This window comes from Ursus americanus, chromosome 19 (genome assembly GCF_024610735.1).
Source record: "Ursus americanus isolate L20-20 chromosome 19, mUrsAme1.1.p, whole genome shotgun sequence".
Lineage (NCBI taxonomy): Eukaryota > Metazoa > Chordata > Mammalia > Carnivora > Ursidae > Ursus > Ursus americanus.
Window position 1 is genome coordinate 48,574,704 of NC_142145.1, and position 26,334 is coordinate 48,601,037.

At 35.5% G+C, this 26,334-nt stretch overlaps 1 protein-coding gene across 4 annotated transcripts in view; it reads right to left on the reverse strand.

Annotated features, from left to right (window-relative positions):
• Positions 1 to 439: 439 nt before the first annotated feature.
• YES1 (YES proto-oncogene 1, Src family tyrosine kinase) overlaps positions 440 to 26,334 on the reverse strand; it is a 72,680-nt gene continuing 46,785 nt past the window's right edge. For all 4 annotated transcript variants that reach the window (XM_045781795.2, XM_087869942.1, XM_087869941.1 and 1 more), the window contains 11 exons: positions 23,423 to 23,695; positions 20,633 to 20,732; positions 17,809 to 17,907; positions 16,461 to 16,564; positions 16,225 to 16,374; positions 14,674 to 14,829; positions 14,328 to 14,507; positions 8,536 to 8,612; positions 7,329 to 7,482; positions 4,094 to 4,225; positions 440 to 3,169 (listed from right to left, as the gene is read on the reverse strand). In XM_045781795.2, the coding sequence (XP_045637751.1) occupies positions 2,961 to 3,169; positions 4,094 to 4,225; positions 7,329 to 7,482; positions 8,536 to 8,612; positions 14,328 to 14,507; positions 14,674 to 14,829; positions 16,225 to 16,374; positions 16,461 to 16,564; positions 17,809 to 17,907; positions 20,633 to 20,732; positions 23,423 to 23,687 (1,626 nt within the window). In that variant the 5' untranslated portion in view covers positions 23,688 to 23,695 and the 3' untranslated portion in view covers positions 440 to 2,960. The remainder of the gene's footprint in view (positions 3,170 to 4,093; positions 4,226 to 7,328; positions 7,483 to 8,535; positions 8,613 to 14,327; positions 14,508 to 14,673; positions 14,830 to 16,224; positions 16,375 to 16,460; positions 16,565 to 17,808; positions 17,908 to 20,632; positions 20,733 to 23,422; positions 23,696 to 26,334) is intronic.

Consider the following 26,334-nt stretch of genomic DNA (forward strand, 5'->3'; position numbering starts at 1 on the left):
TTCTTTATTCCTATAATAGAACAGTAAAACACACACAGAAGTAAGGCTCACATATTTTTCATTTTTAGAAAATTAAGTCCCTTATGGTCAAAAGTGATCCTTTTATTTTATATCCTTCACACATATTCACTGTGAATAGCTTCATTCAAATTACCTAGGTTTTGTTGTACGTGTGATACATTAACTGTAGTTGCTGGTTTAATTAAAAAAAAAAAAAACAACCTTGTAACAACGTCACTCACCTGACATGGGATATTAAACACACAGAATGAGTTCAATAATGATCTGAATTTAATAAAGAATTGATTTTACTCTGCTCAAGAGTTCTAACTGAACACTTTGTTCCTAATGGAAGAACAAATTCAGAATATGCTATAAATACCAAGTTTTTAAAAAAATTGATGAGAAAATATGAATAGTGGCTGAAAAGATAAATGGATGCATTCAATAAGAATTTTTATTTCAATTATCCACAAAACAATATTATAATACCTTACAAAAATATTAAGTTTTAGGCTACCATTATTCATTAAAAAAAGTGTTTGTGCTAGAAAGATTGTTTTTGCCAACTTCCTTTTCTGGTGAGGGTTAAGTTCCACATTAAGACACTGAAGACGAAAAGCTGCTGGGAAAAAAATCTTCAAATGTACAAAGTTGTTTATTTTTCTTGGCAATTTAAAAATACATAACCATTTAAACTGAATACACATTAAGTTAGTGTTTTATTTCCTTACTATACAATTGATATAAGGAACTGCTCCATTTAGTTAAAACCTAATGAATACCATCAACTTTTCCTGACTTATTTTTCTGAACACAATTAGTACATAGTTTTGTTATCCTTTTTAAAATGCTTAGAAAAATTATAATATCATAGTTCACATAAAGCCCTTTAAAAATCTGATGTCCCAGGTTGTAGATGTTCAGGGTAGATGATGACAGCAGTCTTAGGAAGACCCTCTTGGAAGAGATTCAATACTAAACAGGTTACGTAAACATTAGAAACCTCCACTACTTTTAGTACCAGAACTATTACCAACTTGCACGAAGCTCATTTGTCACATTTTAAAATTGTTTAATTTCAACACAGTTACCATGGCACAGGATTTTAAACTTAATGATGAAATCGGATAAGTGATGGTAGTTAAAAATTATAATTACAGGGGCTGTTGGTTTTCAAGGTTACAGTGGAACTTGCGGTTAGGGGTTGTGAACAGGGCAAGTACAGGACAAAGCTCACTGATCTTACTAAGATTCAACTGTTTTTCTTGAATCAATGTTGATCAGGAAAAAAAAACAGGAATTGTAATTCTAAAATATGGGAACCCGATGTATTGCTTTAAAAGTGTGACTATAAAGGAGAATATTTTAAGACATAAATACCAGACTTTTATTTGTCAGTTTCAGTTCTTTTGCTACACTTAGGCCAGTAACGATGCTATTTAAATTCATATTTTGGAATTTCTTTTTGAGTCGGTCATAAAACTTTTGAGTTTCACTTCTATACTTTGGGCAAAAAACCTGTTCCCCCCCCTTTCCACCGCTGCTGTTATTCTCAAGAAGTTTTCCTCCCCAAATCAACTAAATTCTAAAAAGGGAAAAAATGATCACCAATATTTAAAAAGTTAATGCAGATTTCAACACGGATTTGAAAACTGGAGTTCTAAACATGTTTCACATAAAAGCTGTGTCACTGGAATTAGTGGGAAGCTTATAACTTAGCTATTTGAGGCTGTAACGCTCATTTAGTGTTTATGTTAAGAAAGATTAGTTTCAGTCATACCTTGTAACTCTTAAAATCTCAGAAAACAGGTAAGTAAGGAGCTGTGAGTGCCAGCAAAGCCATTTTGTCACTCCTTAACATGAACATTAAGCATAACATCCCATCCCTCTACCTGTAAAATTTTCACATTTTCTTTTCTCATATTTCTTTTAAATATTTTCCTCTCTGTCAGTCTATATTCAGGAAGCGCAAAAGTGCATTCAAGTCCCTGATCTAGTGATATTTTATATTTGTGGCACCCAACACCGTAAGTACATACTAGAAGTATCTCACAGTACCAGTCTATTTTTTAAAAAGGACTGTTTAAATACTGGGTCTTATTTTTTTCATGCTATCTAAAGATTAAAAGATTTTCCCTCGGATTGGATAGTACAACTTCAATTATATAGTGCCTTAAAAAAAATCAATGCAACCTTATAAAAGATGAAATCACTTTCTAGTTACCTTCATTATTCTAAACTGAGCTATTCAGAAAATGATTAATCAAAGTGAAAAACTTCTTCTACTTTCCAGTTCCATGAGTATGAGTATTAATATAGTGCATTTTACTTTCAAATGTCATTACTGTCGTCTAACATTTAATCAAGTTTTAGATGTTTATATTCCTTTTTGCCTCTAAAAACCTGGTGCATTTCCATGCAAAAGAAAGCAGATATTAATAAGACTGCATATTAATTGTTCAACTTAGAAAAAACTTGTGAGAACAATGAATGGAAGAAATCCTTAAAAACTGGAATGGAATTGTTTGGTCCCATAAAGTTCCTTAACTTTAGATTTTATTATGGTATAACTGCTTTTATCTCCCAAGTTTTGTCTATAATGATACACAATTTTCTCTTAACAACTGAGTTTAGGGGAATAAAAGAAAGGAAGTGATTTATAAAGAAGTAGCCTTGTTGCTTCATTGTCATGCTATCACTCACACTGTCATCAATATCATAACTATACTTTCTTTGGACCCTGAAATAAGTTGGAAAATTCATCATTGGTATTTTAGAGTTTAACACTTGGAAAAAAAAAAAAAAGTGGTTTGTGCAACCGTATCTGGAATTCCAGTTTACCATTAAAAACATGCAGAGTGAAGACTTTCTTCTTCTGATTCCTGTATGTAAAGTAAGGAAGTCTACACAAGTTCTTTACATTTTGGCAGATTTGTGCATATAAAAGGCTACTTGGATTATAAATTTTCTCCTGGCTGGTACTGTGGCTCTGTAGCAGTGAAGTAGTCTTCCAAGAAGGACTGAATATATTCAAATGTTGGTCTTTCATCAGGGTCCTTCTTCCAACAAAGATTCATCAATTCATGTAGGGATTCTGGGCAGCCCTGAGGGCAAGGCATCCTGTATCCTCGTTCCACCTGTTCTAGCACTTCACGGTTTACCATACCTAACACACAAGAGTTGAACATTAGAAAGAGTGATCCCAAACACCACTAGCAAAAGAGAACAAATCCCCTAGCTACTAACTGATTCAAGGTATAGTAAGTTTATTTAAGTGAAAAGATTCTTTCAACAAAAAAATAAATTTTAAATGTCAACTATATCCAGAACTTAGAAAATGCTAACCTATTTCAACATGTCTAATTTTTTTCATTCCACCTAAAACCTTACTTTTAACACTAATGTCTTCAAAAGCAACCCCATTTGATTAACGAGAATTTAGAGTACTACTCTGAAGTACTGATACTTTCTGATATTAACAGTTTACAAGGACCACATTTGGGTTAATGAGGGACGGTGGCAAGATAATGTCTGAAAGAACTTCCAAACAAATTCAAAAGAAAGTTCGTCCTGGTTCTGCCAAATATATTAACTATGTAATTATATAGATGCACTTCCCTGAAGGAGTTTCCTTATCTAATATCACCTGTTTGCCTTTCTTCAAGTTATTATATAAAATTCCTTTCTTATATTCCTTTGCGATCCTGCCTCCATCAGTAGCTCACCCTGTGTTACAAGAGGCTAAGCATACCATAAATTATTGGGCTGGGGTGTTGGGGAGATGACCCAGGATATTTAAGACATGTTTATTATCCAAGAGAAGAGTAGAGATAAAAGGCCCTTTTGGAAAATGTCCTAACTGAGAAAACTGAGGTGAATGTGGGGCACACCTGGTGTGTTTGCCCTATCTCAAGGATCATGATTCTCAAAGGCTGCTGTCCATCCAATGGCAAAATAATGAGAGGGAGAGAGAGAGAGGGAAGGGAGAAAAAAGAAATAAAAGCCTTTCTCCCCTTAAATTTTTTGGTCCTAATAAACTCTAGTTAAGGCTCTTGGGGTAACCAAGAGCTAAAATGAAATGCCAGCTTACCTGGATATGGCACTCTGCCCTTTGTTACCAGTTCTGTCTGTAGAATTCCAAATGACCAAACATCAGACTTTATTGTAAATCGGCCATATAGTGCAGCCTCGGGAGCTGTCCATTTGATTGGAAACTTTGCACCTAAAACAAGGACAATCTTGCTTAAGTAAATTGTTTTTAAAAATCTATTTTTGTAAATATGGCATAAGCAGAGCTAATCTTTTGTCAATATCTCTATTGTATATGTCTTCAATGTCAGATTCTTCAAAAGTGCAAGATAGGGAAAAAATTCTTCAAAATTTAAAATTTATATTAAAATAAATCACATTTCTTCCTCATAAATGAATGACATAAGAAAAAGAAATGCTGGTGGGGACAGAAAACTGTTCAAGAAAATAGAGGTAGAGGGGCGCCTGGGTGGCTCAGTCGGTTGACTCTTGATCTCGGCTCAGGTCTTGATCTTGGGGTCGTCAGTTTAGGCCCCATACACTGGGCTCCACGCTGGGCGTGAGGCCTACTTAAAAAACAAAACAAAACCAGAGGTAGAAACTCTAATAAGCAACTAAACACATGATTACAGGATCTATAACTTTTAAGGCAGTCTAACATCTAGTAGCCGTAGCTAACTGTTGGTTGGTGAGGGCAAAGTCTACTGGATTCTAATGTTAAAAGCCTATATTTACTCAAATATTTAGTGTATGATTCTTAAGCACAAAACATTTGCTAATCATTATGAGAGACAAAAACACAGCCTTTGTGAAGCTTAGACATTTAAGGGGAAATAAAATTATAGGTAGACACCTATAGTTAGGTATATATACAACATTATAAAATAGTTATTTAGACATTAAGAAAAACAGATCAATTTTCACTAGCAGTCACAAAAAGTTTCATTTAAAAAGCAGCAGCTAGGGGCACCTGGGTGGCTCAGTCAGTTAAAAGTCCAACTCTTAATTTCAGCTCAGGTCATGATCTCAGGGTCGTCAGATTGAGGCCCAAGTCCGGCTCCAGGCCCACTGTGGGGCCTGCTTAAGAGTCTCTCTCTCCCTCTTCCTTTGTCCTTCCCTCGACCCTCTCTCTCTCTCAAACAAAACAAAATAAATAAAAAGCAGCTAAGTTAATCTTTAAAGAATCATTAGAATTTTTAAATTTAAGAATTATAGAAGAACAGGAAGATATTCTAGCTGGAAGGAACTGCACAAAGGTATAGAGGCTGAAAAGAAAGCCTGTTGAAGGCAGGGTTTCTCAACCTGGCACGAATGGCATTTGGGGCTAGATAATTCTTTGTTTGGTGGGGGCTAGTTTGCACATGGTAGGATGTTTACCAGTATACCTGGCCTCTACCCACTAGATGTCAGTAGCTGTCCCAGCTGTAACAACCAAAAACAGTCTCCAGACATTGACAAATGTCCCCTGGGGGAACAGCATCACCCCTGGTTGAGAACCTAGTTTAAGGCAACAGTCCCCAGTGGTTGGTGTACTAATGCGGTCAGTGACAAAAAATCACAGTCTGCTGGAAAAAAAAAAAAAGAGAGAGAAAAAGGATCACAAAGCTAAAATAATTAATTTATAGGTATGTCCTCTATCCTGAGATTATGTCCTTTCTACTTGGATAGTATTAAAATGCTCTTCTTTTATGAAATGATGGCAATAGTTGATAGTTGAGAAAAATTTTTTTGGTATGTCTACTAAGTAAATCTTTACTAATCTTTATGTTGGGTTTACTAGATTGTACTGAAATAACTTGTTTAACAATTCAGTCGTAGACAGTCAGTGAGCTCCTCGATAGCAGAAACCATGCTCTCCTACAGCGATGCCCTCATGCTTAGCAAAAACATTTGTTAAAAGTAAGCCAGCACTAGAGAGTAGGAGACGTGGCATGCCAAGGCATCTTTTTTCCCCCTTTTTTTTAAGGCCTGTTTCTTCGTAGGTGTGGAGGGTGACTGAAGGTTTTCAAGCAGGATTGACAACCTACACAGTAATTTGTTTTGGATCTTAATCTCAGCCTGTCAAAGTTACTCTCTTTCAGGGTGCCTGGGTGGCTGTCGGTTAAGATCTGACTCTTTGATTTCAGCTTGGGTCATGATCTCAGGGCCCTGAGACTGAGCCCTTCATGGGGCTCCGTGCCTAGCAGGGTGGTGGGGGGCAAGTCAGCTTGGGATTCTCTCTCCCCCTCTCCCTCTGCCCCTTCCCCCCCGCATGTTCTCTCTCTCAGATAAATCTTAAAAACAAACAAAAAGTCATTCTCTTTCTCCAAAGCCCTGCTTTCGAGCCATCCCCTCTGTGAAGTCCTTCCCGTTTCCTCTTTCCCACAGAACTTTTCATTCATATACTCTTTTGACATCAATTAAACAATAACTAGCTTTATAGTTATGTGTATGTGTATATATCTACTTCACCTATTAAAATATAAGCTCTATTATATTTACTGAGCATCTACTATGTAAGCTAATGTCAAGCACAATACTTTATTTCACTGAAGTTTCACAACAATCTTCAAGAGTAGATATTACCATCTAGTCTTTATAAGTTAGGAGACTGAGGCACAGTCAAAAAAGATAACTTGGTTGAAATTTCTGAGGTAATAAGAGATGGAACTGGGACTTGAAAACCCATACTCTTTCCATATGCATATACTGTATGTATGTTCAGTAAGTATTTACTGAATGAAAGTTTGAAGAAACAGACATCAAACAGAAGAATCAACCTTATATTAATTTCCACAAGTTCCCTTCCTCTGTACAGTGTCAATCTTCCAAACATCTTTATTTTTCACAATTATAAATATAATATAAAGAATTATTATAAAACTGGGGTAAAGATGGTTTCCAAGTCCTTTATAAAATTGTATGCCACTATTCAATTTACTAACTTCAAAAATACCTTTTCTGATCCTTTAGTGTAGTAAAATCTGGATGGTTCTGAAGTTTGTCACAAAAGGAATTTAGAAATATTTATGTGTTGACATGACAAAAGTAGTTAAAAACAAAAAAAGGCATCTACTGCTTGCTATATTTATAACACAAAAAACACCAAGTTAAAGTTCTTCCTTGAGGGAAATAAGTATCATAAAGTCATGGCATCATGTATTGTATATAATTTTATGAATAAGATCAGTGTTTCTCTAACTCTTCTGAACAGACCTAGAGCTATTCTTACTCTGCAAAACCCTGAATACTCCAAAGAATGGTAAGAAAACCCACTGAACATTAGGTTACAAGCATCTATTAAGAAGTAATTTTACCTTGTCTTGCTGTATATTCATTGTCTTCAATTAACCTTGCTAAACCAAAATCTGCTATTTTGCACACAAGATTTTCCCCTACAAGAATATTAGCAGCTCGAAGATCTCGGTGAATATAATTCATTCTTTCAATATACGCCATACCATCAGCAATCTTGAAAAGAAAAAAAAAAAAAGACATATGATACAAAGGGAAGGAGGGAGAGGGGGAGTCAGAAAAGGGAGAGCAGGAGAAGAAACAAGAGATGCATATGGCCCACAAAGCCTAAAACATTTATACGGCCCTTTACTAAAATGGTTTGCTGAACCCTACCATGGACTAGGCTTGGCAATATGCTAAAGCCTCACGTGGACAGTTTCTTGATATAAAGTTTTTCTAAACTGTCAGATTCCGTGAACATCTGGCGCTCAACAAGAAAGTGGTCTGAGAACCAACATGTGGACTAGAGCCCATCAAAGGCCCCTTGAATATCTACCATATTTCTGAATAGATAAACTTTTAATAGTTTTCACTCATAGTTAAAAACAAAGATTCACGGGAATAAAAGGCATAGCACAGGGAATACAGTCAATGATGTAATAGCATCATATGGTGATAGATGGTAGCTACACTTATGAACACAGTATAGACCTGTTGAATCACTATGCTATATACCTAAAACTAATGTAACATTGTGTCAACTATACTTAAATATGAATTTTTTTAAATATACGAAATTGCTAGTATGTGGTAACAAAAATTTAAAAATAAATTTAAAAAAATTCAGAAGAGTAAAAATATCCCATTTTTAAGTGTATACTGCCATCTTCATTCTTGTTTTGAACTATACTAAATAAAAGGTTCAGCACATACTTTAGATTTCTAATATTTTCTTTGGAATAGCAATCACTCATCTTAAAATTTATCTGCTGAAATATAAATACATATAGATCTCATATTGTTAATTCATAGGTTTCTAAAAGGCCATATGATTCACGACAGCACTATACTGAGAATTATATGCTTGGTTCTAATATTAGTAAGTGAATCTGTTGGATTCACTACATTATCTGTAACATAAGGAAATCAGACTGGATTATCTCTAATGTTACTTCCAACTCTAAAATTCCATGATTTCGCTATAAAAACAAGTCTTCTACTATGATTATTTTACAATTTTATGTACACTTTCAACACAAATTGATGCATGTCCAGATACACAAATACCTGAGCAGCCATATCAACCAGCTGTGGGAGCTTCAAATACTTCCCATCTCCCTCCTTCAGGAAATCCAATAAACTCCCTATAATAGAGAGAAAAATGTTCATAGAAAATAAGAAAATCTTAAATTAGGATTGAAATAAACCATTCCCCACCTCCAAACAATCACTACATCACAATATAACACTTAAAACTTGTCATTCTATTGCAGCTTTGGAATATCTGAATAATTATCTTTAATATTCTAGAAGAGGTCCCTAAACTGAAATTTTAAAAACTTCTAACATACAGAAAATTCAATAATATCACTAGACTGTAGGCATTCCTTCTTTGCTTTGATCAAGATCAGCAATACCAATTTTGATCCAAAAGGCAGTATTAGATACCTGTATGTTTTTAAGTCAATCTGAATCAAGAGCGCAGACAACTGGGATATCTTGGGGTACTTAAAAATAGACCGAGGTGGCTGAGTTGACATGGAAGTGTTAGTCTAATGAATTTCTCTCAATTTTAGCAGAAGATACCATGAAACAGCAAAGTACTACGAATAACAGGCAACAGGAAGGCTAGAAAAGTCCAGTTGCTATTCTTGTATTACTGGCTAAAAACTTACCATGTACCTGAAGCTAATCAAGAAAAAATAGCAGATAAACCAAAATTAAGGTACATTTTATTATTTTTTAAAGATTTTATTTATTTATTTATTTGACAGAGAGAGAGAGACAGCCAGAGAGAGAGGGAACACAAGCAGGGGGAGTGAGAGAGGAAGAAGCAGGCTCCCAGTGGAGGAGCCCGACGTGGGGCTCGACGTGGGGCTCGACCCCATAATGCTGGGATCATGCCCTGAGCAGAAGGCAGACGCCCAACCGCTGTGCCACCCAGGCGCCCCCCTAAGGTACATTTTTAAAACAGCTATACTGTTCTTGTCAAAAATAACAATGTCATCAAAGGCAAGGAAAGCTAAGAGAGGGACTGCTCCACATTAAAGGACACCAAAGAAAAACGACAACTAAAAGAAATCCAGGACCATGGATTGGATCCTGGATCGGGGGGAAAGTGCTGTTAATTAAGGACACCACCGGGACAACTGGTGAATGTGAAATATGGACTGATATCAGATAATGGAATTGTATCCAATTTTGTCTTTAGCAGACAAACACTGAAGTATTTAGAGGTGAAGGGAACATAACGTTTGCAATGTGTTCCTCAGTTCAGGGAAAGTCCTTATATTTTATGTATTAAAAGTTACATATATAGTTAACAATTGGCAAATCTGGCTAAACTATGTGTGAGAATTCTATTATTCTTACAACTTTTCTAAAGTTTAAGAGTATTCCAAAATAAAGTAAAATAAAACAAAACCAGACAAGACAAAGAGAGCCCTTTCCACGACAGGACTGTTAAGCAAAGGAGAGGTATGACGTAATCACTTTCTTTACAGAAATTCAAAGTCAGAGAATATCTGTATTTCTTCTGGTCTGTCAACTGCAGATGGAACATGGTATGGGGTTTGTCCCTTTATCTGCCCATCTGAATATTTACTGAGTATCTACTATAGGTAAGGCACTGTAAAAGATATACAAAGATAAATAAGTCATGGTCCCTGACCTTGAAGAGATCTTGATCTAGTAAGAAAGTATAATATATAGATCTAGTAACTATACAAGTAATATATGAAAACAAATATTGTACAGTAGGTGTTATAAAATGTATTGTAAAATCTATAGTTTTACAGACACAATGGATATGGTTAATTCTATGGAGAAGTCAGAAAAGGCTTTACAGAAGAGATCTGTTTCTAAGGAAGAATGGGGGCAGACAGGGAATTCTAAGAAGAGAGATTAACAAGTAGAAAGGCAGTACTGCATGTGACATCACAGTTCAGGGAACTGAAAATAGTCCTTCCTATGCAAGAACATGGGACAAAGATGGGAAGTTATGAGAAAGAGGCTGCAGAAGGAAAGAGAACACAGAAGGCAATGCATCAATGGACTTTAATCTTTTCACATCAAGTCTTACGCTGAGAAGCAATATGATCAGATCTATGTTTAAAAAGCAATCATTCCAACAGTAATATGGAAAATGAAATTGGGCCAAAATTGCATAAAAGGACTAAGTTTAAAAGTTCCTAAAATAGGGGCCCCTGGGTGGCTCAGTCGTTAAGCATCTGCCTTCGGCTCAGGGCGTGATCCCAGGGTCCTGGGACTGAGCCCTGCATCGGGCTCCCTGCCCCACTGGGAGCCTGCTTCTTCCTCTCCCACTCCCCCTGCTTGTGTTCCCTCTCTCGCTGGCTGTCTCTCTCTGTCAAATAAATAAATAAAATCTTTTTAAAAATAAATAAATAAATAAAAGTTCCTAAAATAGTCTAGGAAAGACAGACTATTATGTTAAAATCTAGAAAGACAATGGGAATGGAGAAAAGGAGATCTTTTCCAGAGAGATGTGATAAATGGGATCAATGGCACTGAATGGACCATTATTACACAAGGTGGTGGGGAAGTGAAGACTGCTGCACCCCATCGCCAGAGTCTGGATCTCTGAGTTCCCAGGTGATGTTAATGTTGCTGCCATCCAGTGCACTAGAGATTCTTGCATATAGGCAAGAAGAGGCAAGCACAAGGACATTCACTGCAGCACTATTTGTTACAGTGACAAACTAGAAGCAACCTAACTGGGAAAGAAAGGAATGAACAATGGTATACTCATAGAGAATCTCATCCAACAGTTACAAATATACAACTTAGATCTTCCCTTATCCATATGAATACATCTCAAGAACATAATGTTGAATGAAAATAAAACTAGTTAGATTTATGTAAGTTAAAAACATACAAATACTGTTAATAGGTAAATATATATCAATAAGAGCATCGATATGAAAAACACAAATGGAAAAGGTAAGCACCAACTTCAAAATTAAGGCTACTTCTGGAAGGGAAATGGGCCCAAAAGAACCTGAAGGGAAGGCTCAAATTAGAATGGGCTCAAGGAGGGGTAAAAACAAAGATGCAATTGGATATGTAATGTTTTGTTTTCTTAGTAGAGAGATCTGAAGCAAATACGGCAAAGTGTAAACACTAGTTAAATTTGGACGGTAGGAACATGGTTGTTATGGTATTCTCTGTACATCTGAAATATTCCACAATTAAAAAAAATCTATGAAAAGCGTTGACATTTAATACATTTAAATAGTTTTAAAAAAAAGAGTAAATGGCTGGTTAGGAAGTGAAGACAGAGAGTATTCTTCAAAAAATCTTGCCTGTGAAGGGAAGCAAAAAAGCAGAGCAGTAGGTGAAAAGCAGATGTTGTGACCAAGGAAGGGTTTTCTTTTTAGATGTAAGGGAGGATCAAAAACAAAGGTAAAGAAACTGTCCTTTAACAGAGGAAGAGACTTCTTTTGTTCACTTCCTTCCGTAGAAGATAAACTGACATCACATAAATACTCCACATGGAAATGCAGAGTATATAGAAATACACAGAAGATACAGTTCTTTTGTTTTAGGATAAAGAATCTAAATATGGTGCCATGACCGATACATTAAGTAGAAGAACATTTTTCAGTTCAACAATAATTGCTAAAATAGTGCAAAACTGCAACGCACAGAAATCTAAGATTGGAATTGGTGTCATTTTGATAATTCCTTTTCTCTGATCTTTAACCAATGACAGCAAATCCTACTTCCCCCACTCCCAAACGTGCCTTATACTTACTCTTTCAAGGAAAACATACATAAATATGCAAAAGTTTGACACATAACTTCAGGGGAAGTTCATGGACCCTTTGAGGCTCATTCATGACCTTGGCAGAGGGTAGGTACTCAAGAATAGTGAAATCAATTCAAAGGAGCCTTAAGTTTTTCTCACATACCTCTCCAGTCTTATTTCCAACCAGGTGCCTTCTGTACTTTCTACTTCCCATGATTTTGTTCCCCATTTCCTTATATCCTCTAAGCTCTGCAGAAATACCCATGCCTTTCCCTTTACCGACCCATAGCCTTTATGACCTTAAAGGTCAGTTTAAGACTTGACTTTTCTACTAATTTTTCTCAATTTATTCCACCTATGTGACCTCTTCCTCATTCTATAATTATTGAATGTGTTAAACACTCGGAAATTCATTGTGCTTTGGCCTGTAGTTTATTTGTTCATAGTGAGCTATTATCTACTTTTATACTGAAAATTAACTCATCAGAAGGTTAGGTCTTTTCTCTGCAAATTCACTATAAGTTATTTGGGTGCTTTATTTCTTTGATACCTTATAATGATTAGGAGAGTGTCCTGTAAATTAGAAGTATTCAATACATTTTGGTTGTTGATAATTTATAGAATAGCCTGATGATAAACATTTCATAGCATATAATGATCATGACAGATACGGATATTAACAAATGGCTTCAAACACTTGACATAAGTGTAATCTGAAGGAAATATGATTGATGGCCTGGTTGAGATATAGGGAAATCAAATTCCAGATGAAGGAATTTGAACAGAATCATGGAAACCAGAAGCAGTAAGAAGACCTGTCCGGCAAGGAAAGTGGGTTTACCTGGGAGCACGAGGCAATGAGTTTGAATTATTAAGAATCAACTGCTAAGTACTTGAAACAAAATGGGAAATTATGCAGTTTTAAAACCAGAAGGGTCATTTGTGATCTTGCATTCTAAATCTCCTGTCTAGAAATAATCCTGACCCAGCAATCTGACAATTTAAGATGTCTATCATGTTCCCCCAGTAAAATAATTCTTGAAATCAATACACAAAGCTAAATGGACAATTAGCTTTACCTCCATTATATTCTTATGCTGTCAATATCTTGATTTAAGTTTTCTTCTTGTCCCTTTCTTCCCCTCCTTATATAGTTCATCCAATGCACTCTAAAAGGGATTATTTGGCAGTTGTTTACAGTAGAGATTCCTTCCAAAAAGTGCCATATGCCTTGGGGCTTTAGGTATGTTTTGGCTATCAATTAATAGGTTACCTCAATTCTTAATTTTTGGTTTTCCTATTTCTTTGGGAGGTGGGGGGTTGATTTCCTATAGCAAATATGTAGCTTGTAGTTGGCCCTGTCACCACTAGATGGAACTACACTGTTGGCCAAAATGGGACTACTGGCGAGGGATGACATCATCAGTAGCTTTAATTATGGATGAGTGACTCCTTACGAGTTTGTGGGGGGGGGGGGATAAAATTCGAGAGGGCAAAAGCAGGGCTGTCAACATATTTAGTGCTTACTGGTTCCTCTTCTAAAGCAGCATCTGTCCCTTCTCTTTATCCTGGCCCTAACCAATTCTGTTACTAATGATCTCACCTTGGGGTCTGGAGCTTGGGAAGAATGGAGAAGTTTTAGTGAATGATAGTAGAAAAAAGTTTCTAGGAACCCTGACTATGGCGATTGTGTTTATACTAAAATAAGATTTCCTTAACTTCACCTGATTTCTTTGCTTTAGGAATAAAGATATAAATATCTTTCTAATTGTGTTAATTTGTAGAAATACTCTTTTACTTTCCTAGCTATTCCATTTCCTTTAGTCAAATGGAATAAAAACTTACTTACTTTCAACATAAATTGAGCTGGCCTAATTTTCCTTTTAAACTTTATACTATCCTCTGGAATAACTGGAACTAATGACTATCCCATTACACAAAATGTCGGATTTTCTCTTTTCAATGTCTACATAAAAATCTTAAATTAGGGAACGCTACATAATAAAAATTTGTATGCATAAAAACAGAAATGAAGACTTCTTAAAAAAAATTATCAACATGAATACCCTAAAGGAAACGAATATACACATACCTTTTGACATAAATTCAGTGACAATGTAAATTGGCTCTTCAGAAACAACAGCATACAGTGGAACAAGTTTATCATGTCTTAATTTTTTCATTATTTGAGCCTCTTGAAGAAAAGCTTCTGGCATCATTGTACCTGGTTTTAGTGTTTTGATTGCTACTTTCGTGGTTCCATTCCATGTTCCTAGACAAACACAGTCTACTATTTTAATCTATATATTAGGAGATTTTAAGCCAAACCTCAATGAGCAGCAGTTACCTTAAATATTTCAATGTATCTTATCATAAGTTATGGTGTTTTAATCTATGGCTAAAGAAATGACAAAAAAACAAAAGTTCAGGCTTCTTACCCATCCATACTTCACCAAAACATCCTTGTCCTAATTTAACCTCTAGTCGCAAAGATTCTCGAGGGATTTCCCAAGCATCTTTTGCTAGACCTTGAGTCTGGGGTTTCACAGTTGGACACACGGTTGTTAACTTATGGCATAAACCATCAGCATGTTCTAGATAAATGAATAAACTATACTGTAAAATGAGTTACTTACAAAAATTAAGGTACATATAGTATATTAATGTTTTTAAAAGTTTAAATTGAAGAAAACAAAAACAAAAACATAATGTTTTCTCAGTTTTACTCTAAAAGCACGAACACCAGAAAGGGAGCTGTATGTATATAAGAAGCAAAACATACAAGAGGTGAAACATTTTTTGTTAAATACACTTTTGAAGTTATAATTTACTGAATACTTACTACATCTCAGCTATTGTGCTAATTCAGTACTTCACAAATATCTCATATAAATAAATCTCAAAAAACTTAAGCGACTTTCTTAATGTCACCCAGTAACTAAGTGATGGAGATGGGATTCAAACCATAGTTCTGGTTGTCCCCAAAGTTCTATTTTTGACCACTGTGTTTTATTTCTTCCCAAAGAGAATGCTACCATTAACTGTTATTCTTAATCACCACTAATGTAAGAAGCATACCAAAAATTAAGGAGAAAACTTCTTCATTTAAGAGATTTTTCAAATAAGGGAGACACAAAAACAGGAAATCCCAAATTCACGACGGCTTGACTTCTGAATCCGGTTTACACGATCTTTCTTATTATAAATAAGACATGTTCCCTCCCATGTTCAAGTAACCACAAAAATCAACATTCTAAAAAGTGCAATTACAACTGATGCCATTACTTGGTAACATGTTTGATCAATGTCAAGATTGGTGGTTGACTTGATAGGCTGTTTGTAGCTAGCTGTCATGGAAACTTCCCCTCCCCTAGTAATAATAATTTAAAAACTTTCAGATCCATTCATGTATCAAATTGGCAGTGCAAAATTTTGAGACAGAAGAATCTAATACTGAATACCTTTCTAAGGTCCTTGAAAGACTAGAAGAATGTCAATAGTTGCGACAGGTTAATTTTCCAGGAAAAGAAAAATGCATCTTCAGATTAAATTTCATTGGACTTACACTTTATTTTATGTGGTCCAGCCCATGCAGAGGAAGGTAGCCCAAAGGACATCTGATAGAGCTTTTTACATTAAGTATTCAGTTTTACCCACTTAATAAACGTCCCTAAAAATATTTGCTTTTATGTTTTATTTATTGTCATAATTTATCTTGGTATTTAGCTACTATGAAACTCCAATGTAAACACTATGCCAGTAATATGTAAGAAATCAAATAATGGTAGTCAGATTTTAGCATACCTAAGAACCTAATTCAGGTAATAAGTACTACCTGCTCCTCATTTTAAAACTAGAATACAAGACATCTATCGAACACACTCTTGTGTGTTAAGTACCAAACTAAACCTTAAGAGACATGAAGACAGAGATTCTGTCCTCATAAAACAGATCAAGAAATAATTTTCACCTGTGAAATATTCACATACCTGTGTAGTGTTTTACCAACTTCTGCAGAGTATCAAATTGTGCTCTGGTTGTGATATAGTATCCACCGTTGTCAAGTTTCCTAATTTTATAGTGTTTCACATTGTCACCTCTTACCTCATCCCAATCACGAATAGAGAGAGAATAAGCACCTAGTGGGGGAAACAAATACTTTTTCTGTATCTTTCTCAAAATACTGTCCAAGAAAATTTTTATACTTACACTACATTATAATTACCTTTAGTAGTTTCACTCTCTCTTACTAAGAAAATACCTCGTTGATTCCCAGGATTCAGAAGTAATCTTTCAGCATCTTTTCTCCCCATTTTGCCAAAATACCATCTGGAAAAAACAGTGTTCTGAATTAGAAATATGGCAGAGTCAGAAAGATTATAAATAAGGATCAGTAAGAATGGAGTGGAAGGATGACAACAAAGAGCTACACAGCTTAAAAATACAGCAAAACTCAATAAAGGTCTTTATTAAATAGAATTATAACAAATATTACTGTCAGAATATACTGCCCTAGTTGTACCTGGTTTCCATGTATTGACTATTCAGTCTCTTCAACTCTACCTTGCAAGTCACAGAATCAGTAAATGGAGAAGGAAAAGCAACAGTAACAGAGAACCTCTCAGTCATTGACAGATGGAAATGTTAAGACTGTAGTAGGAAGAACAGAAGCGGTTCTCTGGTAACAGTGTGATCAGCTGTATTCAGAAAGATGCAAGTGAACTATATCCAAATTATGAGCAACTCTAAAATTAGCATGGCTCTGACTTAATACAGATTTGTGAATAAAGATGAATATCTGCTGTGGAGAAGCTCACAGAATAAAACAGGAAGTAACAAGTGTCAAGCAGAACAGTTATGGAGACAAATGACAGATCATAAAAGCAAACAAACATTGATAGAGCACCTACTATGTGCAAGGCACTCTGTTAAGTGCTGTGATATGAAAACAAAGTAGTATTTATGAATCCCAGATATTCTTGGGTTGACCTAAAAAAGTATGTCACTGAAGGTGAATTTTAATTTTTTAAAAGTTGTGAGAATAGCACATAGAACTCTCCTATACCCTCCACCCAGATTTCTCAACTGTTAAAATTTTACTTTGTTATGTTCTCTTTCCCTGTGTATGTGTTTTTTCTGAACAGAGTAAGTTGCAAACATTCTGAAACATTACCCCTTAATACTTCAGTGTGTGTTTCCTAAAGACAAGGATACTCTCCTACATAACCACAGAGAAAGCACCTAAGTCAAGAAATTAACACTGAAGGTAAACTTTTGAAATGAGAGAGTCTGCAGAATATAAAAACGGTTAATATAATTTTTTAAGCGAAAATATAAAGGATACAGACTAGGCAAAGCAGTATTATTAATGCAGACTCATTTATGATCCTACTATAAGCAAATACCATGGCATTAATTATTAATTTTCAAGTTACATCTCCTATTAATATGATATACTGGCTGTATTAAGACTGGTATGTAATTGTGTGTGTGTAAAACTGTGGCTAAGTAGAATGTGCATTAAAACATTTTTAAAATCAAAGTAATTAATAAAATATGAAGTAGTGCCATACTCTTCTGCCTGAATGGAATCTGCAGGGGCTACATAATTGCTAGGGATATAGCCATTCTTTCCTGTAGCAATTGATCTTGCTTCCCACCAGTCTCCTTCCCTGCAACATATAAAACAACAATTACCACAAGGTAGACGACTGCTCAAAACACAATTTATTGCAGTGTTGCCTTGTAGCTATGTAGAAAAGAGGTTTAACTTCCATTTTTTAATGCATTCATTTGATCAAAAATTAAACTCAAAAGAATAATATTTAAAAATAGGTTACTTGAGTTAAGGGAATAAGGCTAAGCAAAAGCACAAATGCATACGTATTTCTGCTCCAAACAACAACAACAACAACAAAGTTTTAATATTAGTTATCCCTTTTTTACATAACTATCTTCAACCTAAAACAATAACCTATACTAATGCCATTTGGGAGAAAAATCTTTCAAATTACTCAGTTTCAACTGGATGTTTTCTTTTTTAAAAGTCTTACTGACATAATTTGCATACCATAAAATTCCCCCTTTAAGATGTACAATTTAATGGGTTTTAATATATCCAGAGTTGTGCAACCATTACCACAATCAATTTTAGAACATTTCATCACCCCTCACCCAAGAAACCCTGTACCCATTAACAGTTACTCTCCATTCCTCCACCCGCCTCCCCGCCACATTGCCTGACCCTGTATATGTTCCTATGGATATGACTATTGTGGGCATTTCATATAAACGTAGTCATATAAAAATGTGGTGCGGTCTTCTGGACTGGTTTCTTTCACTTAGGCATAATTTTTTCACAGTTCACCTATGTTGTAGTGTGTCATCAGCAGTTCATTCTTTTTTATTGTCAAATGCTTTTAACCATATATAAAATCATAATGTTCCTTTTTAGTCATTTTAGGAAAAGTATCAGGATGCCCTCGAACTCCTGTAGACAAAATATTTGCAAGATAGGAACAATAAAAAATTTAATTGCTAGAATAGACTGTATTTACAAAAATGTTATCCATAATACTCAAATAAGACTAAAATCAATTCAGAACATGAGAACTATGTGTAGTTTGCAATACATACCTTGACTTTTCCAAAATTAATGTGAAAGAAGGAAATATTATCAGTCTCTAATGAGGAAGATATATATGGGTTCTGCCACTAAAAATTAAATGCATGTTTTGCTTTGCCAGAGAAAAGTATTGAAAATATTTTATCTAAATTGAAATTTTATAAATGATCCAGGGGAGTTTGTTCTCTAGAAAATGAGATGAAAAATCCTTCGGCAATTCAAATATTTATACTCATACACTTGGTTTGTAGCTTCCTAGTATATATTAAGCACTAGCAGACACACAAACTGAAAACTCTGCATCTGTGCTAACCATTCATGATTCATTCATTTACTGAATACCCTTTAAGTGATAGACTTTATGAGAGGATATGCTAGAAACAGGTAAAAAAGACAGTCTGTAACTTCAAGAAACTCAGCCCAGATCAGGATTTCTCAACCTCAGCCTTACTGACTGAGGGCTAGATGATTCTTTGTTGTTGGGGGCTGTCCTGTGCAGTGCAGGATGTTCCACAATGTCCCTGGCCTCTACCCACCAAAAAACAGTGGAGGCACCTTGTCTCCAGACATTGCCAATGTCGCCTGGGCATTTTTCCCCAGGCTGAGAACCACTAGTCTAAAAGAAAGACAAGCACACAATAAATTATAATTCGAAGTAGTGATGACAGCTATGATTGAGGTTTGCACGGGGTGCTACATCAACATGTAAGACAGACACCTAATCCACAGGCAGATGGTGTGTGGGCCAGGTGGGATAGGAAGAATGTCAAGAGAGGCCTCCTTGAGAAATGACACAGGAACATACATTTTGAAGAATGAACAGGGTTGGCCAGATAAAAGAAAAAAAAAAAACGGAGACAGGAAGTCACGTTGCAGAAAAAAGAAACTATACGTGTGTCAAGGCATGGGAAGGTGAGAAACCCCAGTGTATTCATAAAATTACAAGCAATTCAGTATGGCTGGGCGGTTAAATGAGGAAGGGGAAGCAGCTGGATGACTGATGTCTACCATTGTTATTGCTTTGCTTTTATCTCAACAGCAACTGGTAGCTACTGAAAAAGGATTTTAAAGCAGAGAGACATGATCATATTTTATATTCTGGAACAATAATGGATAGCAAATGGGAACAAGAATGTTAGGAAATAAGACTGAAAGTAAAGAGACCAAAATATATGGGATCTATTTTCTGTAACAAGCATTGAATTTTCAATTCAAACACTGAATTTTTAGTGGGCCACTAAATGACTTTCATTATTTAGTGGCCCACTAAGTCTTAGAGTCATTTCAGAGTAAAAGTCTTAGACAATGTGTCTAAGAGTCACCTAAGGAAAAAGCAACTTAATGTAGTCAGGTTGGGACTGCAGGGGCTCCCTACTTGGCATTTTTCCTTTGTTTTTTGTTAAGAGAAAGAAAGAAAGAAGATCCTTAAATCATCTTATACTTAAATAGGAACAAAGAATTCTCTTTATAAAGATGTTTTTTTAAAGTAATGTACTTACTTGTATATACTCCCTCAATCTTCACTCTTAAATCTCTACTGTTTGGGGAAGAACCACACACTACAGCACAATTTGTAGATGTCATAACTCTGGCTACAAAAATAGTTATTATGCCATGTGTCTAAAGAAACCAAATGTATCATCCAACCCAGTGGGCAGAGACCCATGCCTCACCACTCTCATCTCTGAATCAACCAGCTAAGTGGTTTCGGCACGAAGACTAGGTAGGTTTCTGTCAGTATTTCTCCCTCACGAAATATTCCCAACACTTACGTGTTGTTAATTATTTGAAACCGTTCACCTTTCTTGAATGAAAGGTCTTCTGTAGTTCTAGCTTCATAATCATATAAGGCCACAAATATAGTAACACCACCTATTGGAGCAAAAACCAAAACAAAACCAAGGTAAATTATAGATATTAATGAAAGAGAAAAAAAAATGTCATCAAAAAAGTTTAAGCATAATTTTCTTCCTAGTCTCCAGACTCTATTTCTGAATGGAGACTTGGCAACTGGAGTTTAAGTTAGTAAGATGCTCTCTGGAGATCTTCCATGAAACTACTGCATGCTAAAAATTCTAAAATTCTACACAACTACAGAAACAAATTTAATTTTGATTCATAGTAGCAATATCTCTGACTTGGAAACACAAAGTTCAAATCAATTCTGTGGCAGAAAGAGTATTAACAAGAAAAAGTATTAACAAGTACTACAAACTGGTACGGATCATCTCAATTTCTTATAAACAACGGGTGAGCATTTCCATCCTTAAAACTGAACCTTAGTAGCAATAACTAGGGATTTAGTAAGATTAGTTATCATAATGAAGATTTAAAAATGGCTTGTTTTTCTTAAAAATTAAATGATATGGCTGATATGAATCATAAATTCCAAAAATAACTGTCATACATAGAATTATACACAGATGCTTAAGAGATCAGGACACCAAACAACTAAACAAAGGAAACAAAGGAACAGAACGGATTATTGACTGTTCTCCCCTGAGTTCCAGTCATGGATTAACCGCCTATTTGACATCTCTACTTGAATGTCTAAGCAAAGGGCACTACTATCTAATTTGGTACTCAAGCCAAGTCCCTTTACTAGCACTGTTATTCTCCCTCTAAAATACCTCTTTATCTACTTTCTTTTGCATTTCCACTGCTGCCACCCTAATCCAAATCCTTATTATCCCTGTCTGAGTCTGCTGAGACTGTTGAGAGAAGGTAGGCTCCTAACCCACTTCTGTAACTGCTTCCCTACATCCATTCTCCACACAGCTAGCTGCCAGAGTGAGGTTTTAAAAAAGGAAATTCAATTGCGCAAATCCTTTATTAAAAACTCAATTGCTTCTCCTTGGCTTTGAATAAAACCCCAACTTCTTACCAGAGTCTGCGAGGTCCTGAGAAATCCTGACTCTTCAGTCTCCTATCATACAATTCCACCCTCTGGTGTCCTCACTAGTCCTCAAAACCGCCAGGTCCATCTGTACTTCCTAAACTCTGCATTTCTTGTTCTCTCTCCCTAGAAAGCTCTCTTCCCAGCTCTGCACATATTTAGGTCATTCTCATCAATCAAACCTCAGCTCAAATGGTTTCTCCTCAAGACAGCTTTCCTTGATCTTCTAAAGAGCTTTTAACCAATCACTCTGGTCAGCTTCTTCACAGCATTTAAGAACCATTAATCATCGTGTTTAGTTGTTTATTCACTAATTATTGTCCAACCTTTGTTATAATGTAAACAACTCCATTAAGACAAAAATCTCGTTTCTCTTGCTTACAATTCTCTACAGGCAGCAGACAGACACTCCGTATGTGTTAACAGATGTATACCATGAATGGACTTTTCACATAAGTGAATTGTTTAGGTAAGTAACTACGTCCTTAAGTATCAACATTTACTTGCATTATTTTGGATTATTGTCTTTCCCAAACATATAATCCTGAAAATAACTTAAACTTGGCTGATGACGGAGGACACTATTGTGGCCATCTATTACTGAGGTATTTCGAGTTAGGGAGTTAGAATTAAGACTGTAATTGACCCTCTGATGTCCATAACTCCTCAAATGAACAGTCAGTCTCACAGAATCCACTTATGGCCTTCCTCCCTATTACTAGTCTGGAGGTAAGCAGACTGAAAGGACAAATTCATAGTCCAAGCTTACAGCATAGATTCCTTTTTTGCTCCCTCTGGTTGGTAGTAAGGACATGGGTTGCTCAGTTTGATGCTGGCAGCTGTTTTGCCAAGCCTAAGATTAAAGCTGATACCCAAGGGCTACCAGAAAGAGATCAAGAACTCGAGTGCTTGATGACATCAAGAAACTACTGCTGTATCAAGGAATCCTAGAGCTCGCCCTACCTTTTTTAAGCCAGTTATGTTTTGTTACTCAAGGAAAAGAGTATCCTGATCTGGAAACCCCACAAAAGAACTCTTTTTAAAGTTTCTGACTACTTTTTTAGAGCTTTTCTAGCTCCGTGGAAGGTTGTCAGCTGTCGCTTTTTGTTCTCTGAAAGGCTATCATAATGTAATAAATGGAGTTCCGGCACAGGACATTAAGCCTGGGCTCTCCCTGCTTATTATCCGTGACTCTGAAAAAAATTTAACTCTGAGCCTCAGGACTTTTATATTTTTAAATCAGTATCTGATAGAAAAACTATGTTATCATCACAACGTTGCCATTTAACTAATATTAAGCAACTACTATGATACTTTAATATTGGATAGTACTTTATAAACCTGAAAAGTTGTAACATTAACATTCTTGAGGGAGGGGTACACGTTTTTAATCTTTATATCCCCAGTGCCTGTCACATAGTAAGCACTTATTACTTGAACAATGAATTAATGAATTAATGGTATAACCAGTAGATAATCACCAGATCATCACCAAATTTTCAGAACAATATCACGTATATTGTAAAACTTTAATTTGTATGTTAGAAGCTTTAATTTTCACATAAACTTGTAAGTTGTTTTTCTTACAGCAGGCAAAAACTTTATGTACCGCCTGCCTAAGGTCACGTTCTCAAGCTGACAACAGAACTGCCCATTTAAATCTCACCTGTTAAACCAGCAGGATATGAACTTGGCACCACTGAGAATGAAGACGATGCTCCTCCAAAAGGTGTGACCCCTGAGGATCCTCCAAATGGCGTCATGGAAAGACTGTTAAAATTAACAGATGCTCCCTTTGTGGAAGACGATGCTGCCACTGCAGTGTGTTCTGCCCCATAATGGCTGACACTCGTACTGACAGGTTCTGGAGTGTTTTCGGTTCTATATTTAATGGTTGGACTTTTGTTCTCTTTACTTTTAATGCAGCCCATTATCAAATCTACAAGGTGATAGGCAAATATTTTGAGAAGTGGTTAATAGAAAGTATACTTCAAAAAACTACAATTCAGAACTTCACTTTAAACAAGGAATTTTTCTCCTGCAAGTAAGTAACATTAATAAAATAAAGCAAACAAAAAACTAGACAGCTAAAAACTAAGTTTCTTCTCATTTATCTTTATTACAATTCTACTGAAGTATCATTCCAATCATGTCGTTCTCCAGCTCAACCACCTTTAATGGTCCAATGGCAACATACCACAGTGTGCTGGGAAAGCCAATGGCTCTGATGCCGGAGGCCTACATTTGAACCCTGGCTTCCTACTCAGGAGTGGAGTGATTTCAGGGATGTTGCTTGACCTCTCTGCACCCCAGTTACTTGAAAAAGGGCGATAATAGTAACACCTACTTCATAAGGCTTTCTATGAGGATAAACTTAAACTTATTACGAGTTCTAGACAATATGTGGCATGCAGTAAGTACTAGCAAATACCGGTTGTATTCCTTCTATCTATACTAGCCATCTGTAATAGAAATATAATCGGAGCCACATATAATTCTCAATGTTCTAGCAGCCACATTAAAAAAATAAAAATAGATAAAACTGATTTTAATAATGCATTTTATTTAACCTAGTACATCTAAAATACAATTATTTCAACATGTCATCAATATAAAAAATTTTAATGAGTTTTTTTTGTACTAAGTCTCAGAAATCTGTAATGTATTTTAAACTTACAGTACATCTCAATTTGGACCAGGTACATTTCAAGTGCTCAATATCTATATGTGGCTAGCAACTACCATATATAGGACTGGGAGCTCTGTAACTTTTCTTATCTACAGTCACACTCTCAATGCTTACCAAATTTGATCCCAATCTATCTTTCCAACTTTATCTCCTATTATTTCCTAATACTTATCTACATACACACACTTTCCTGTTTCCCCAATATATATGCCCTGTGCTTTCCCAAGTTTGTGAGGATTTTACACCTAAAACTTTCCTACGTGCGAAAGTTCTATCCAATCACTGAAGATCATCACAAATACTACTTTTCCATTCAAGCTTTTCCCCATAATTAGCAAAATATCGTTTTCCTTAAAACCTCCAATGTACTTTTGGGGAGATTTTTATATGGAACTCTCTCACCTTATTCCATTTGGTATCCTGTTTTTTGCTTACTGGCCTAATTCCTACCCTATCCCCAAATTACTGGCAATATATTTCTTAAAAATCAAGACTTACTCATCTTTTACACACTGTCAGGCTTACCAACATGACTCATATAATAGGTTACTGATATTACAAAATCTGCATTATTATATTCACTTACTCTGAAAGCACTAAATGGGGATTTAATTAATTAACTTTTAAAGAGCATTCTCGTTTTACAGCTTTTCCTTTCTTATGTGGCATTCAAAAGGAAGTAGGTGAGTGATAAGACAACTGCCTCATAAATTCTCAAAGACTCAACATTTACAACTTGACTGTATAACATTTAAATGTAACTATACTGCAGTAATCAGAAAAGAAATAAAGGGCATCCAAATTGGTAAGGAAGAAGCAAAACTGTCACTATTTGCAGATGAAGTGATACAATATATAGAAAACTCTAAAGACTCCACCAAAAAACTATTAGAATAAATGAATTCAGTAAAGTTGGGGGATACGAATTTAATATACGGAAACCTGCTCCATTTCTATACACTAATAATGAAGCAGCATAAAGAGAAATTAAGAAAATAATCCCATTTACAATTACACTAAGAAACAAAAATAACTAGGAATAAATTTAACCGAAGAGGTAAAAAGATGTACACTGAAAACTATAAAACACCCATGAGAGGAACTGATGACAATGCAAACCAATGGAAAGCCATACCATGCTCATGGATTAGAAGAATTAATATTGGTAAAATGTCTATAATACCCAAAGTAATCTACAGATTCAATGCAATCCCTATCAAAATACCAATAGCATTTCCCACAGAATTAGAATAGTCCTAATATTTGTTGGATGGAACTGCAAAATACCTGAACAGCCAAAGCAATCTTGAGAAAGAACTACAAAGCTGAGGTATCATAATCCCAGATTTCAAGATATACTATGGAATTATAGTCAAATTATAATCAAAACAGCATGGTACTGGCACAAAAACAGACCTATAGGTCAATGCACTAGAATAGAGAGCCCAAAAATAAACCCACGCTTATATGGTCAATTGATCTATGACAAAGGAGGAAAGAATATCCAGTGCGGAAAAGACAGTCTTTCCAATAAATGGTGTTGGGAAAACTGGACAGCTCCATGCAAAAGAACAAAACTGGACCACTTTCTTATACTATACACACACACACACACACACACACACACACACAACCTCAAAATGGATTAAAAACCCAAATATGAGCCCTGAAATCATAAAACCCCTAAAAGAAAAACAACATAAGCAGTAATCTCTTTGACATTGGCCTCAGCAACATATTTTTGGATAGGTCTCCTCCTGCAAGGGAAACAAAAAAGCAAACTATTGGGACTACACCAAAATAAAAAGCTTTTTTGCATAGGAAAAGGAAACCATCAACAAAACAAAAAGGCAACCCAGTGAATGAAAGAGGATATTTGCAAGTTATAT